The sequence below is a fragment of the Colletotrichum costaricense genome (genome assembly GCF_030867565.1).
Source record: "Colletotrichum costaricense strain IMI 309622 chromosome Unknown Scaffold_6.1, whole genome shotgun sequence".
NCBI lineage: Eukaryota > Fungi > Ascomycota > Sordariomycetes > Glomerellales > Glomerellaceae > Colletotrichum > Colletotrichum costaricense.
Genome location: NW_026848235.1, coordinates 1,917,076 through 1,932,492, shown reverse-complemented (window position 1 = coordinate 1,932,492; position 15,417 = coordinate 1,917,076). Strand labels below are relative to the sequence as shown.

The 15,417-nt window shown below is 53.4% G+C and overlaps 6 protein-coding genes across 6 annotated transcripts; 1 reads left to right on the top strand and 5 right to left on the bottom strand.

The window, feature by feature from the left end:
- Positions 1-367: 367 nt before the first annotated feature.
- On the bottom strand, positions 368-5,740 carry CCOS01_06853 (DNA-directed RNA polymerase II subunit RPB1; the record flags this gene model as incomplete). Its single annotated transcript, XM_060455021.1, has 3 exons — positions 368-418; positions 473-5,320; positions 5,384-5,740. The coding sequence occupies 3 exons, from the start codon at positions 5,738-5,740 to the stop codon at positions 368-370; spliced, it is 5,256 nt and encodes a 1,751-aa protein (XP_060314721.1).
- Positions 5,741-6,852: 1,112 nt separating this feature from the next.
- Positions 6,853-8,337, bottom strand: CCOS01_06852 (WD domain-containing protein; the record flags this gene model as incomplete). Its single annotated transcript, XM_060455020.1, has 2 exons — positions 6,853-7,906; positions 7,961-8,337. The coding sequence occupies 2 exons, from the start codon at positions 8,335-8,337 to the stop codon at positions 6,853-6,855; spliced, it is 1,431 nt and encodes a 476-aa protein (XP_060314720.1).
- A 784-nt stretch (positions 8,338-9,121) lies between these two features.
- Positions 9,122-10,376, top strand: CCOS01_06851 (tRNAHis guanylyltransferase; the record flags this gene model as incomplete). The annotated part of the gene is made up of 7 exons (XM_060455019.1): positions 9,122-9,135; positions 9,196-9,285; positions 9,345-9,521; positions 9,601-9,773; positions 9,830-9,918; positions 9,976-10,080; positions 10,158-10,376. 7 exons carry the CDS (start codon positions 9,122-9,124, stop codon positions 10,374-10,376), a joined length of 867 nt encoding a protein of 288 aa, XP_060314719.1.
- Positions 10,377-10,961: 585 nt separating this feature from the next.
- CCOS01_06850 (uncharacterized protein) lies at positions 10,962-11,624 on the bottom strand (the record flags this gene model as incomplete). The annotated part of the gene is made up of 1 exon (XM_060455018.1): positions 10,962-11,624. The coding sequence occupies one exon, from the start codon at positions 11,622-11,624 to the stop codon at positions 10,962-10,964; it is 663 nt and encodes a 220-aa protein (XP_060314718.1).
- Positions 11,625-12,373: 749 nt separating this feature from the next.
- On the bottom strand, positions 12,374-14,247 carry CCOS01_06849 (homocitrate synthase; the record flags this gene model as incomplete). Its single annotated transcript, XM_060455017.1, has 8 exons — positions 12,374-12,747; positions 12,801-13,058; positions 13,115-13,181; positions 13,240-13,590; positions 13,646-13,854; positions 13,909-13,981; positions 14,057-14,082; positions 14,148-14,247. The coding sequence occupies 8 exons, from the start codon at positions 14,245-14,247 to the stop codon at positions 12,374-12,376; spliced, it is 1,458 nt and encodes a 485-aa protein (XP_060314717.1).
- A 555-nt stretch (positions 14,248-14,802) lies between these two features.
- On the bottom strand, positions 14,803-15,003 carry CCOS01_06848 (uncharacterized protein; the record flags this gene model as incomplete). Its single annotated transcript, XM_060455016.1, has 1 exon — positions 14,803-15,003. One exon carries the CDS (start codon positions 15,001-15,003, stop codon positions 14,803-14,805), a length of 201 nt encoding a protein of 66 aa, XP_060314716.1.
- Between the last annotated feature and the right edge of the window lie 414 nt (positions 15,004-15,417).

The window sequence follows — 15,417 nt, the reverse complement described above, 5'->3', positions numbered from 1 at the left end:
CTTTTTTGCTTCTTTTGAGTGATTTTTTTTGGTGGATGTTGTTTTTGTGTATGAGGGTATGGTTGCTGTCCTTGCTTCTCCCCAAGTCTGGCCCCTCTATCGTCTTTGCGTGCAGCAATCTTGCTTTGTGTGATGTTGCTTGTCTCCGAGAGCACTTCTATAAATGCAATATTCCTTATTCTTCACGCGAGAAGAGAAAATGAAAGAGGCAAAATCTCAGTGACAGCCTGCGTCTGTAATGAGATGCGATATTCCAATCGACTAGAACCAGTTAAGCCGTAGAATCATTAGTCGGCATATTAGGAAAGTGAAGGATAGTGGCGAACCGAGGACGCGATTGGATGCTTCTTCGTAACTCGGCGCACTATTAATTGCCGGAGCCGCCGGGTCCAGGTGTCCGGGGAGACCAAGAGGGAGACTAGATTATGTTAGAACTTGCTCAAAAACATCAGTCAACAGAAGAGTAGCTTACAGTCGGCGAATAGCTGGGGCTGGTCGGAGACTGCTGGGCTCCTGGAGTCTGTTGGAAACTCGGGCTTGTAGGCGAATACTGAGCCGGTGAAGTAGGAGACCACGTCGGCGACGCAGGTGAGTACGACGGTGACGTGGGACCAGCCCCATGGAGGTTGGGGGATGCAGGGCTGTAGTTGGGACTGGCTGGCGAGTAGCTCGGGGAAGTGGGTGAAGCATACTGCGCGGGCGATGTCGGGGAGTAGTGCCGAGGTGAAGAGGGCGATGCCGGTGAGTAACTTGGCGATGTCGGGCTGTAGTTGGGGCTTGCAGGGCTGGTGGGCCGGAGCATGGGCGATGTTGGCGAGAAAGAGGGTGACGAAGGACTGAACTGCGGCGAGGTAGCCCCGTAACGCCCAGCAGCACCGTCGATGAGCGGCGATGTGGGTGAGTAGCCGGCATTGGGAGACGACGGCGAGTATCCGCCATAACCACTGCTGAATGGCGACGTCGGGGATGTACTGAATGGGCTCGTCGGCCGCCCAGGACTGGCGCTTGAATAGGGGTTGACAGAACCAATGCTAAATCCACCACCATTGTAGTCGGTATTGAAACCGGTGGGAGAATCGGAGCCAGCACCAACAATGGGGGAGAAGTTGCCGGCGGCAGGCGAGCTGAGAGACATGTAACCCGAATCCGCCATGGGAGACCCAGAGTCGTACGGGGTGGCAGCACCGCCAGCCTCGCCGCCCTTGACCGGCATGCCAGGCATGAGACCCATGCGCGAGTTGTCGCTGATGACAGTCTCCAGCATCTTGGGGTCAAGGAGAACGTCAAAGTGACCAGTTCCCATGGGAGCCATCTGGCCAAGCATGACGTTCTCGGAGATTCCACGGCAGTCGTCCAACTCACCAACAGCTGCAGCCTCGAGGAGAATTTCCACAGTCTCCTCGAAAGAACAACGCATCAGAGCACCCGTGTCGGCTCTGTTGATACCGTGACGGGTGACGGCAGAGATGGTACCTCTGTATGTCATCACGTCACAGAGAAGAGCAAGATGTCTGTGGTTGACGTAGGAACCGTCGAAGGCAAGCACCTGAGTCAACTCACGGATAAGAGCCGCTCTGGCACCCTCAATACCAAAGACTTCGACAACCTGCCACAAGTGGTTGGTGTACGTGCGGTTGGAATCGACGCCGTCGACTGCCAAGACCTGGCGCAGAGCTGTTCCAGAGGTATCCAGGTACCACTCTGAGCAGCGCTCGTCAGCCTTCGCAGCCAACAGAGCTCCATCCTCGGTCTCGATGAGCTTAACCTCCTTGTTCAAGAAGGCTCTCTCGATGCCCTTGACACCACGAAGAGAGAGAGTGTCGAGCAAATGAGTTTCAAGTCTCTTCAGCATGACGTCGTCCTCAATCTTCTTCTCACCATCTTCGTCCTTGTCATTGCCTGCATGCATGGGACGAATACGAATGATTTGCTCTTCAGCGTTGTTATCACTGAAGATGACAGCAAGATCGTTAGGGTACTCCTCCTTGATGCGCCTAGCAACGTCCTCAACAGTCAGCTCCTTGTCAAGAAGCTTCTGGCGGTCCAGAGTGAGACGAAGCAGCCATCTGGATTGGTCTTCCGTCTTGTCGTGCGACTCGTCGGGGATAAGGTAGTAAGACTCAACCATATCCAGATCATCGGGAATGTTGGTCGAAGTGATCTCAGGGTCGTAGTAGATCTCGGTGACAGCCGTGACGGAGCGCAGCGTCGTGTGTTCGACCGTGCTTCGAAGTTGCTTGGCAGCTTCTTGACTGGCGTTGTCCTCACCACTCAGATAAACAACCATGGAAGGAGTCTTGATGTTCTGGGCCAAGTTGAGAATTTCCTTGAGACGAGGGACACCGAGAGTGACGTTCTTGGAAGAGACACCAGCGAAATGGAAGGTGTTCAGTGTCATCTGAGTGGCAGGCTCACCAATAGACTGGGCCGCGATGACACCAACCATCTCACCAGGACTCACAAAGGCTCGGTCCCAGCGTGCTTCAAGCTCTCCCAAGACATGCTCGAAAGCCATCTTATTTAGGCGTTGCTGGCAAGCAATACGCTTGAACGCGAGTCGAGAGCGGATCTGCGCCTTGAAGAGAATCGTGGCACTGTAATCAGCCTCCTTGGAGATGTCATCCTTGCCACGGACGATGGTCATTCTCTTGAGCATCTCCTGTACTTTGGGGATGACATCTTGAGGTCGCAAGTCGCTTCGCTGGAAATCTTCAACAGCAAAGAGCTTCTTGGCAGTCTCCATAAGACGGATCAAGTTCAAGGGCAACTGCATCGACTCATCATCCTTCCTCTTGAAATTGATCTCGCGAACCTGCTTGCGATCAGAGAGCAAAGCTTCGAACTCTTCATCAAGAAGCTGCTGAACGGCCGGGTCGCCTGCCATCTCGTTGCCGTACTCGAGCCACTCAAGCTCTTCCGGCCTGTTCTCGTCCATGACATCCAGACGGAATCGGTCGGCGAACTTCTTGTGGGACATGTTGAGGTGGTCCATACGCTGCTTCTCGATGTAGATGGCATCGAGACCATCCTCACCGTACAGAAACTGTAGGATATCACCCAGAGAGTTTCTGACGGTACCATCGTACTTGGCACTCACGTCCTCGAGCGCCTTGACAAGACGACGCTGGATGTAACCGGTCTCGGCGGTCTTGACAGCGGTATCGATCAAACCTTCTCTACCAGCCATGGCGTGGAAGAAGAATTCACTAGGAGTGAGACCACGGAGATACGAGTTCTCGACGAAACCACGAGCCTCGGGCGAGTAGTCGTCCTTTGTGAAATGCGGCAAGGTGCGGTACTTGAAGCCGAAAGGAATGCGCTTGCCTTCGACGATTTGCTGTCCGACCAGGGCAGTCATCTGGGAAATGTTGATGGATGAACCCTTGGAACCGGACGATGCCATGGTGACGGCATTGTTCAAATCCTTCAAACTCTTCTGCGTAGTTGTACCGGCCTTATCACGAGCAGTGTTCAGGGCCTTCGAAACCTTGCTCTCGAAAGTCTCACGAATGTTCATACCGGGCAGAGGCTCCAGCTCGTTAGCAGTAGCTTGTCTTGTGAACTCCTCGACCTCGGCCTTGTGCTCGTCAATGTGGATCTGGACCTTCTCAATGGTGATCTTGTCGGGAATCGTGTCGCCGATACCGATACTGAAGCCGTTGTGTAGCAGCCAGTAGTTAACTGTTTGCTGGACACCAACCAAGAACTTCATGGCCGCTTGAGGTCCATGCTCATTGTAGACAATATGGACGATACCACCACTGGCAGCACCAATATTCTTCTTGGAAAGCAGACCGTACATGATCTGTCCTGACTGAATCAGGAGACCCTCATCCTTCAGGGGGTTCTCCTCCTTCGAATCAGGGGCGCTGTGCAAGCTGACAATGTTGGGAACTGCCATGCTCATGATCTGCTTACCAGTCCACCTTGGTCGGGGCCGAATGATGGCGGGTTGGGGAATGTTGCCATCCCAGTTGGGAACCCATAGCATGATGTTCATGACCTGCTCCTTGGTGAGGAACACATCACGACGACACAGCTTGTAGGCACCAGCAAGAGTGTCCTGCACGATACCCATCAGAGGACCGTTTCTTTGCGGGGAAACGATGTTGATGGGGACCAAGCACAGCTCCTTGACTTCAGCCCTCGTCTCCTCACTTTGGGGAACGTGTAGGTTCATCTCGTCACCGTCGAAATCGGCGTTGTAGGGGGAGGTGACGGACAAGTTTAGACGGAAAGTTGAGTAGGGCATGACGCGGACTCTGTGACCCATCATAGACTCCTTGTGCAGAGATGGCTGACGGTTGAAAATGATATAATCGCCCGTGATCAGATGACGCTCGACCTTCCAGCCGTACTCCAAAGAAATTTGTCCAGCTCTGCGGTGGTGGCGCAAATCAATTCTTGTACCGTCGGAGCGAATGACGTACTTGGCTCCCGGATGCTCGTTGGGCCCGTTTTGAACAAGCTCGTGCAGCCTGCCGATGTTGTACGGAGTAACGGTCTCGGGGTAGGTGAGAGTTCTTGCGATACTGCGAGGAACACCAACCTCGTCAAGAGACAAGTTGGCATCACCAGTGATGACAGTACGTGCCGAAAAGTCGACACGCTTTCCCATCAAATTGCCACGAAGACGACCCTCCTTGCCCTTAAGACGTGCACGAATAGCCTTGACGGGACGACCACTCTTTTGCAGCGCACGAGGTTGGCCGGCGATGTCGTTGTCCATGTACGTAGCCACATGGTACTGCAAGAGCTGCTCAAAATCTTGCGCAATATGAGCAGGTGAGCCTTCGCGAATGGCCTGCTTGACGTTGCTGTTGGCGCGAATGATATCACCGAGTTTGTAGGTCAAATCGTCTTCGTTTCTGAGTCCCTGACCGGTTCCGTCCATAGAAATACTGGGACGGACAGGCGGGGGCGGAACGGGAAGAACGGTCACGATCATCCACTCTGGGCGAGCGTACTCGAGGTTGAGGCCCATATCTCTCAGATCGTCGTCACTGATGCGACGCAGGATGTTGTGGGCCATCTCTGGGGTGATTGGAGGCTCCTCCTTCTTCTTGACGCCATCTTCACCTTGAGCCTCGTACTTTGCAATGAGCTGCAGAGCCTTGTGCCGTACCCTAGGCTGAATGTTTCCACAGCCGCCGTGGTTGACGGGAGCCTGCTTCATGTTCAGGCCGTACTCTCCATCATCGGGCTTCTGCTCCTTGACCTCGTTTTCGCAACGAGTCTTCTTCTTGCAAATGTTCCAGATGCGGTTGAAGCGAACCTTGGGGTCTCTCGTGTTCACAGCTTGGAGAAATTCAGGGTCGCTCTGAGAAGCCAGGTTAGCAAAATCAAGTCAAGGCGGCTGTCAGACATCGTAGAGTAGACTAACTCTGTCGGCCAAGACCTTGCTGCAGTTATGGCAGACAATCTCCAAAACCTTCTTGACTTTCTTGATAAAGCCAGGATGGTAGACGGGCTTCGCCAGCTCGATGTGGCCGAAATGTCCAGGACATTCACCCATCGCCTGGTTGCAGGTCTTGCACTTGAATTGACGATCGATGGAACCGAGGAGAGGATCATTCAGACCGCCGTCGCGGGGCTTTGTCCGCGTCTCGTCCATGGTCTCGGGGTAGACACAGTGACAGACACTCATGTTCTTGATCTCCTCAGGAGCCATGAGGCCGAACTGAATCTCCTCGACCGTTTTGATCGGCGCACTCGAGTGCGTGAAGTACAGGTTCGCCATTTTGATGGTGTTTTCGATGTCGTTGGGAAAGAATGTGTCGACGGGAGATCACGGGGTAAGGTGTCGGAAAACAGACAGGAGTCGCCGATAGTCGTTACGCGACCCGGAAATGTCGCAAACGAGGCGCAATAAAATCGGAAAGCGAAAATCTATCGCGCGAAACGCTTTTCGAGATGAAAAAATCGGACAAGGTCGTCTATCGATGGCGCTCTTGACTACACCAGTCCCCGGCCAGCGGCCCAGGAGAAGGTTCCACTGATCCTCCCAATCGCCGCGACCGTAAGTGTGTCGAAGAATCGAAAAAAATATCGCGATTGTATCAAGTCGTGTATCGTTTCGGAAATGAATGTGCGGTCCAGGGGCGCGATTTCCGACGCGCGTGGTGATTGTCGATGCGTGGATTCGCGGAGTTGTAGAAGTCAAGACCGTGGAGGCGAGAATGAGGAGCGAGGTCAGAAACAAATCTTGCCTCCAGGCGGCTGGCGCAGCCGGCAAAATCACGCTAGCCGGATTTGGCAAATATCCTCCTTTACCTTCCTCAGGCTGAATACGCGTGCCCGAGGTCGAGGGTACCCACAAAAGTCATGAAACAGCAGGAGCAATCGCCGACGGACTTAAGTACTGGGTACTCAATACTCTCCGGTCTGCTATGTACATTTCCCATAGTGAATCGCTCACTGTGCGAGAAGAAAAAGTCCTGAGGAACTTCAGCTGCAAGCCTGCATCACGCCGATGAGTCAAGAATTCCTGGGGGAACCTTTGCAGCGGTAAAGATGAGATTGGCGTTGACCAGACTTGATGGCTGAGGATTTTTGAGACTCGACTCCCTCGCTTTGTCTAGCATTTCCCCCAATGGCTGTCGAAGTCTCGTCATTATTAAGCAGCCACCCAGCTTCGAGGGCTCTTAGAGTCCTGAATCATTCTGGTTTACATCACTACAAGCCCCATCGCGCTAAGTCCGAGCAAGGGTCCGCACACCAACGAAGCTCGTCCCATGGCGACGCGATCCAACGCCATGTCACGCGTTTTTGGTGTTCACGCTTCGACTTTAGTTCATTTAGAAGCCTGCCTGTCAACGCAGAAACCATCAACGCCTCGGGGTATTATTTTCTTCATCTTCTCCGACCTTTGCCACCAATCCTACCCTTTCGAGAGGTCATCTTATCCTCCACGACTTCGCTGTCCGGTATCTCACCGTCCGCACCCGGACTCCTTCTCCGCATGGTACCGGTAGATACCGCAACGAACTCTTCCTCGCTATCGCTCTCTCCGAGGTCGAAGAGTATCGGCATTCGGAAGGCTCCAGCATCGCTAATGTGCCCATTGATAACCGTGGAAGTAACGACATCCACTTCCTCATCCTCCGCGTCTAAGCGTCTCTTTTGCAGCTCCTCCTGGCCATATATGTCGAATTCGTCCTCCAGTTCCTCGTACTCCTGGTTCTCCTCAACCTGCGCAAAGTCGGGCGCAAGTCTGGACCACTTCTGCTCGGGTATGACGGACCAGATGTATATTCTCCCCGTCTCGAGGCCGCACGTTGCGATGAAGGGTCGATCCGGGTGCCATTCCACAACGCCTTGCTCTTCCTTGGGGCCGTCCAGTATTCTAATCAGACCTGTACTGCCCATGCCTCTGTCCCAGACATAAATCTCGTGGTTGTTGTACGTTGACGCCGCGACGTACTCGGACGCGGAACTGAACGTGACGTGGTTCCATGACAGCCTGTTAACTTGGTCTGAGAACTTGTGTTCTTCTGTGAAGTGTATGGTATCGAGGTCGAGGTCCTCGGCCGCGAGATTTGGAATATGGAAGGTTCTGACAATGCGGTCTTGGGCGTTGATCAGGAGAACCCTCCCCGAGTTGTTCAGGCGCAATGTTGTAATAACACCGCTGCATGGCTTTTCTGAGTATATCGTCTTCCGAGTCTTTGCGTCGATGACGTTGATCCATCCCTTGTTGGTTCCCGCAAGGATATGCTCTCCCGTAGAGGTGAATATCGTGACGGTGGTCATCTGTTTGGCGTCGTCTTTCAACTGTTTCTCGGTAGGTTCGCCGTCGATGTCGGGGCGTTTCGGTGCCGAGCTGAGGGGGTATTTGACATCGGTCACGTCTGACACATCGACGAGGATCGGCTGATCCTCAAAAATCGAGGCCACAAATTGGTGACTTGCCAAGTTAGCAAACTCTCAACTTCACGGATATTGGGGCTATCCAACTCACTGGTTGAAGGGATTGAGCTCCGCGATGTATGCCGGAGCCCGGAAACGGACCTCACGATACCGTTTGCCATCTTTCAAATCCCATAAGACAGCCTTCCATCCTTGGCACGCTGACAGTAGATACCGGCCGCATCTAGACCAACTCAGCGAAGTGATGCTTCTGTGGTGGCCGCGCATCTTCCTCGCTACGCCCATTGTTTCGATATCCCAGATGACCACTGTGCCGTCCACCCTCCCAGAGGCCAAGAGGTCGCCCGATCGGTTGAATCGTAGGCATGTTGAATGTCCAGATCGGATTGTGTTCGTGTTGTTGATCGCGTTGATAGCTTCGACCGCGGCGATGGCCTCATTCTCTTCATTACTGAGAAGGAAGTTCATAGTCACGGGAGGCTCAGCTGCTTCCGCAAGCGGGCAAACTAGCCAAGCTTTGCGTGCGTTGGATTGAGGGGTGTGATGGTGTAGGTCGCAAACTCGGGGTGGATTCGCAGAATAGGTAATTGTTGGAGTGCAGCCGTGCGCATGCGACTGCCTTTCTTGCGCCTACAAGGCTGAAGCGCTCCAGGGATCGGGCCCCACAACGCTGCCTGCCACCGGAGTAACTCAGATATACCTTTAGCACCTTTCCGAGCCTTCGCATATGTAAATTTGAAAGAGGATCTCAGAAAAAAGAAGTGTAGGTATAGTACAACGATTCAGGTTCTATAAAGAGCGACTTGCCGCTGAAGATCGATGATACTTGGTGACCGAATATCGCTCGCAGACGCTGATTGCGCGTCGCAATTAACTTACAGTAAGCACAACCAGGAGAGGACTAGAGGACGGAGTCGTCTCTCCTGTATATTCGTTCTACTTCCTTTATGTAAGAACAGTGGGAGTAACTTCTCCATTTGTATACTTTTATCATTCGCAGAAAATTTCAAGTAGAAAAAAGAATAATACAGCTTGTCTATGGTGGGATACATGATGGGAAGCATGAAAGGGGACTGCTGCCTTTCCACATCCCTGATCCTTGCACACATTTCAGCTCAGATTTAGACCCCCCTGAAGCAGCGGCAGAACAACCCCTCCCCCGCCATCCCGTCTGCTGGGCTGTCTGAAGTTCGTCTCCAACAACACTGCCTTGCAGTAGACCTCAGACGGTTAGTTCTTCCCCATCTTCACAATGGCGAACTCCAAGTAAGAGTCCATGGCCAGTTTACACCGCCCTATTGAATTTTGATCTGACCGCCTCTCCAGATTTGAATACGTCAAGAGCTTCGAGCAGCCCGACTTTCTCTTGCCAAACACTTGGATCGTCGTCCGCATAGACGGGCGAGGTTTCACCAAGTAAGTCAGGAGGGTCGAGGGGAAATCTGCCTTTATCGAAGTTGCCTTACACCACGTAGATTATGTGCAAAGTATGGCTTTGAAAAGCCCAACGACAAGAGGGCCATCGACCTCATGAACGCCGCCGCGAGGGTCGTCGTCACCGAGCTCCCCGATATCACCATCGCCTACGGTGTCAGCGATGAGTACAGCTTCGTGTTTCACAAATCATGTACCCTCTTCGAGAGAAGAGCCAGGTAAGCGAGTCGCCCTCTCGGAAACTCCTCACTGGGTTTGCTCCCAATATTTCAAGCTGCATTTGCTAAATTTCTTTAGCAAGATCTCAAGCACAGTCGTGTCCACGTTCACTGCCAATTACGTGCACTTATGGTCGCAGTACTTCCCAGATACCCCGCTCACCTCGCCTCTGCCGAGCTTTGACGGGAGGGCAGTGTGCTATCCTACCGTGTCGAACTTGAGAGACTACATGAGCTGGCGCCAAGTCGATTGTGAGTGCTCTATCAACATTGTTTTTCGTGCTCTGAGGAAACTAAACTAGTAAAAGGCCATATCAACAATCTCTACAACACAACATTCTGGGCTCTAATCCAATTAGGTGGTCTAGACAACAGAGAGGCAGAGAAGCTCCTGGCAGTGAGATTTCCTTGACCAAGGCATACTCATGCAAAAATGATCTAACTATATCACAAGGGCACCCTATCCGGAGACAAGAACGAGATCCTTTTCTCAAAATTCAAGATCAACTACAACAACGAACCCGAGATCAACAAGAAAGGCAGTGTAGTCTTCCGAGATGTGAGTCATGCCAAGCTGTCTCATTGACAGGATGCGTGAGACGCAGAAATTTCCCTGACCAAGATATCATTTTACAGTACGAGCTCGTCGATCCAGGTACGCACAACGCCGCGCAGGCGGCAGATGCGCTCGCGGAGCCTGTCCAACAGAGCAAGACGCAAGCGGAGAAGGACAAGAAAAAGCGCACCAAGGCCCGCGTCGTTATCGAGCACCTCGACATTATCAAGGACGACTTTTGGGATAGGAGGCCGTGGCTGCTCTCCAACAAGCCAGGGAAGACCCCCAAGGAGACTTGAATGCCTTGAATCTCTCGGATGAGAAATCTTGACTCTGCTATCGGCTGGTCTAGGAGCCCCCCTAGTCTACGCGCCGTAAGAGGGACATAGATAGGTCTGAGTCCGCATAGACGGCAGACTGCTTAGAGATGAGTTATACATCACTTTAGAAGGCTGAGGCCACACTGCAGAGAACAAGAACATCATGAATTCTGGTCGATGATCTAGCCATCCGATATTTAATCTACTATCGTCGAAATAGCAGCCTGTAACTGCCACAGAGCCCGTTTGCTCTGACGTCCGCGCAGGACGGCGTGGCCTCTATCTTCTATCAATCAATGCTTTTTGGATATACCTTTGCGCCATATGATAACATAGTCACCCTGTTATTGACAAAATCGCCTTTCCACGGCCCCAGCCCTCCCATGAAGCCGCGAAGCCAGCGGTTGATGTTCATCGACGTCGGCGCCGCACAGCCTCTCGCTCTTCGGCGAAGTAGCCACGGCGACGGGGTCTCGTTTTCGGGTTGGTAATGCGTGGCGGAACATGTCCACGTTTGTCACCCCTTTTCGGTCCGGAAACCCATCCTCATCTCAGCCCACAACATCAACCAGACACCACCTTCTTCGCCTTCTCCGCTTTCCTCGCTTCCCTCTTCGCCTCCTTTACCTTTCTCCGCGCCCTCTTCTCCTCCTTCAACACCTTCTTCGCTGCCCGATCAACCCTCCTCGCTTCCCTCGCCGTCTTCCTCGCCGCCTTGGCAGCCTTCCTCGCCCTCCTCTCCTCCTTTGTCTCTCCCTCTTTCCTCTTCCCGTTCACCTTTGTCGTCGTCGTCATGTTCGCAATACTCGTACTGAAACTCTGAGGCGCCACAGCCCCAGTGACCTCCTTCACCCTCTCCTCCACCTCCCCCTCCTGCTTCATCCTCTCCAACCCCTCAATCGTTCCCTCCAAGAACCCGCCCTTGACAAAACTCGCATACAGCATCCACTTGCCCCCCGACACTTTCTCAATCTGGTTCAGCCGGCCCGCCGTCACCGTCTGCGTCACCTGTCCCGGTTTCGATGTGTCCAGCCCCTGCAGCTGCTCGTCAAAGGCGTTCATCCACCACGTGTCGCTCGTAAAGTGCGCTTTCGTGCCCAGACCTTTGGTGTTGTCTTTGCGGTTCAGGAGGAGCGGCTTCGCGAGGCCGATGCGGTCGTCTGTCGCGTGGAGGGAGTGGCCGCTTCCGCGCCATCCCTGCGATTGGAGGAGGGCGCGCGCGTCCATCTTTCTTTTCCTCTTTCTTTTCTTTCTCTTGACGGATGTGGGAGTTTGGAGGGGCTCTGTCTTTTGATCGTTTTCGATGGGAGATTCCGATTTCGTTTTCTTAGATTCGTGACCGGATAGAGAGAAAAGTAGTTAGGACGGTATACGTCGGTAGGCTCGAAGGTGTCATGAGCGCATGGGGGACGTTTTCATGGCTGAGGATTTCATTAGATTTGTCTTTGTTGGGCGGCTGCAACTGGAGGGAGAATTGCGACCAAGTACTCTGCCCAAAAGTGGTCGGTGAACTGGAATTTTTCTGTTCTGCCGCTCTTATCTTATCTTATCTTATCTTATCTTAGCCTCACGCCGGCCACGGAACCCAGCCCCACCAACATCAATGGTCGACCCAGCCGACAGCTGAGCATTTCATATCATTGCCTCGATGATGGGAAGCGTGGGACTCTTTTCCTAAGGAGCAAATGATTCATGTTACAATTATCGATCCCTTGATATGACCGAGTACTGATCCACGTATCATGCCTTGGTGGCTCCCTCTAAACATGTAGAAACTGTCGGTGGTCGACAGATCCAAAAACACTGGCGCTTGAGAGCTAAGCGATCCAATTGTGTAATACCGTTTCGACTTTGAACGTTTCTTCGTTGATGAGGTATCTGAACTAAACACTTTTGTAGCTCTCCCCTCTATGATTGTACAAGCAGATGCCCCATTTTTTGGTGTCCCATATGCATCCCGGAAATGTAAAAAAAATTTACGCCTTAATCTTCTTAGCCGCGGGCTCCGCGGCAGCCTCATCCAAAGCACGCTTCTCAGGCTCGCCAGCAAGCTCTCTCTCCGCCTTCTCGAACTTGGCCTGCTCCTCAGCGGTCAAGTTGGGCAACAGCGGCTTCTCCTCACCTTCCGTAATGTTCAAGTGGAAAGTACGGATGATGGAATCGGCATCGTCAATGGCAATCGGCCTGACGTCCGCCAGGGCCTTGATCTTCTGAGTGACAACCTTGACCTGAGCATCGGTCATGGTGAGGCCAAGTTGCTCCACACGCGACTTGATGGCGTTCCAGCCAGTCAATCTTGATGCGAAGTGGACGTATCTGCTCATACCGAAATCGGCGGGGTTGATGATTTCTGCACATGAGTTAGCCATGTCCCCCGTCACGAAACAGTCCCAATGAACATACCGTATGTGCTAGGGTTGTTAAGGATGGCCTTGGCGTGGATACCGGCCTTGTGGGTGAAGGCACAGAAACCGGTGATGTAGTTGTTGAAGGGAATGTTGATCTCGACGGCCTCGGCAACGAGATCCTCAAGCTCCTTGAGCTTGTGCAGCTTGTACTTGGACTTGGTGTAGTCGGGGGCGGCGACGATCATGCGAGCCATCAGACCACCGAGAGGGGTGATACCGTTGCGCTCACCGATACCGATGACGGAGGTGTCGACTGGAAGCAAGATGTCAGTGTGTGAGAAGTACATGGCCGTCGAGCATTGAACTCACTGTGGGTGGCACCGGCCTCGAGCGCGCAGTAGGCGTTGGCAATGGCGCATCCCGTGTCGTTGTGGAACTGTTCAGGTGTAAGCATTAGGTTTGCGCCGTGCTCGCTCGGTCCAAAGATGACTTACGTGAGTCTCGATGTCGCAGCTGACAACACCTCTCAGGGTGCGGACAAGGTCGTAGACTTGTCTGGGGCTGGCGCAGCCAACGGTGTCGGCAATACCAACTCTGTGAACGCCAACCTTGTCGACGGCGCTGTAGACGGAAAGAAGGTCGACGAGGTCGGAACGGAAGGAGTCCTCGGAAGAGAAACGGATCTCGAGGCCCTTGGACTTGACGAACTGAATAACCTCGATGGCGGTGTTGATGATGTAGGTCATGTCCTTGCCGTGGGAGTGCTCGCGAAGGTATGAAGAGGTGCCAATGACGACATCGACACCGTCAACACCGGTCTCGACGGCGAGGCGAGCATCGTCCATCTGTGCAATGTTAGCCTTTGCGTTGTTTAGGCGTGCGGATGCGGAGAGCTCTTACGTGGCAGCGGACGTGAGTCAGGATCTTGGACTTGAGGCCGAGCTTGCAGATGGCCTCGCAATCCTTGCGGGACTGCTCAGAGGCAGCGGGCGAGGTAAGCTCAATGTAGTCGACACCAAAGTCGTCGAGGGCCTTGGCAATCTTGATCTTGGTCTCGGTGTCGAAGAAGGCGTTGGCGAACTGCTCGCCCTCTCTCAGGGTGGACTCGACTATACGTCACACGTCAGTGGGGGTCACTCAAAAGAAGCCCGTTCAGAACACACTAATCTTGTATCGGTCAACGTTGCTGAGGAAGTCGCCGACCGGCTGGTACGGGTTGCTGTGCTTCTGCTTGGTCTATATGGTCGAGGTCAGAACAGTTCGTCACCGGAACCGCGAAAGCGGTTTTCGGAGGCGATTGATGGTTCTTACAGGAATGGCAGTGTAGCCGGGGTGGTCTAGACGCAACAAAGTCAGTCATCAATTGACGTCGGTGTAACGCGCAAGAAGCTGCGAAACTCACCAGCCTTGTTGGTGCCGTTGGCAGCACCATTGCCGTTCGCATGGCCATTGGTGCCATTTGCGTGGCCATTGGAGGCCGGGACATCAGGAGTAGGGCACATTTTGTATGTTCATGCACCGTATGTCGTATACTAAGGTGGATTGTTCGAGGGTGAATTGCTCAAAGCTCGGGATAATGGTGGGATTTATAGACGGAGGTTTGAGCAAGTTGAGTCACAGTTCAAAGACGGACTGGGAAGATGGACGGTAGGCCAAGAGTATATGTAAGGAAAAACTGGAAGTAAAAAAAAAAAGCACCGGGCGAGGCGAGGCGGTACGCAACAAGGTGTGGATTGGGCGGGATGGCCAGTGATGACCGAGGACGGCGTTCGCTGTTCCCAAGGTCAGCCAGTCAATGAGCGGAAAAAAAGAATTTTTTCCACTCTTTAGCCCCGCTCATGGCACATCCCCGACCGCGCTGCAGCACTGTGCCATTGACTCTTAATCAACATTTTCCAAGGGCCGGTCGTTACGTCTGTCCTGTCTGTACCCCGCTAGATGCCACCTGAAGTGGGCTGCATTCGACCTCTCTCATTGGAGAAAGGCCTCTCCACACAGCTCGTAGGCCAATCAGCCCCCCGTTATCGGAAGATCGATCTCCCACTTGGAGGTCCACGCTAAACCTCACGCGGTAATTCCACATGCTGCAGCTTGCCTGGGTTCATGGTCCGTGTCCGTTTCTGTGCCATCCTCCCGCGCAGTCCTGCCACCTGCTGATGGATCATGGTCCTGCAGCAGTGATGGCCCTGCGTGAAAAGACACCGCCTTTCGTCCTCCTCGTCGGATCCTGCCCCCCAACATGATGTCTCTGCAGCCATTGTTGGCTGATTTGTGAGCGGCGAGAGGGGCCTGGCCTACCCATTGACAAGGTTCCTGGGAGCTGCAAGGTCAGCTACCTGGGCGGAGCGCCGACCTCTTGCCGCAATGCAAAGAGACTTGCGTTGTCGCAATGGTGCCGTCGGAAGTCATGACCTGACCGAACTGCCCTTGGAAGCTTCAATCAACTCTTCCCCCACGAATTTGAATGGCGCTAAGCATCAAAGACGACAACTGGGACGAAGTTTGACAGAGTTGGCCCGCCTGCGCGGTCCTCCTCGTGGGTTCACGAGTAGCACGCTCATGAGCCGAGCGTGCCTCGCGCCAACCAGCTACCATGTATTAAACATCAGACCAATTGCCGCCAGCCCGACCTATACTAGTGATGCAACTTGCCGTGCTTAATCCGGACCCCA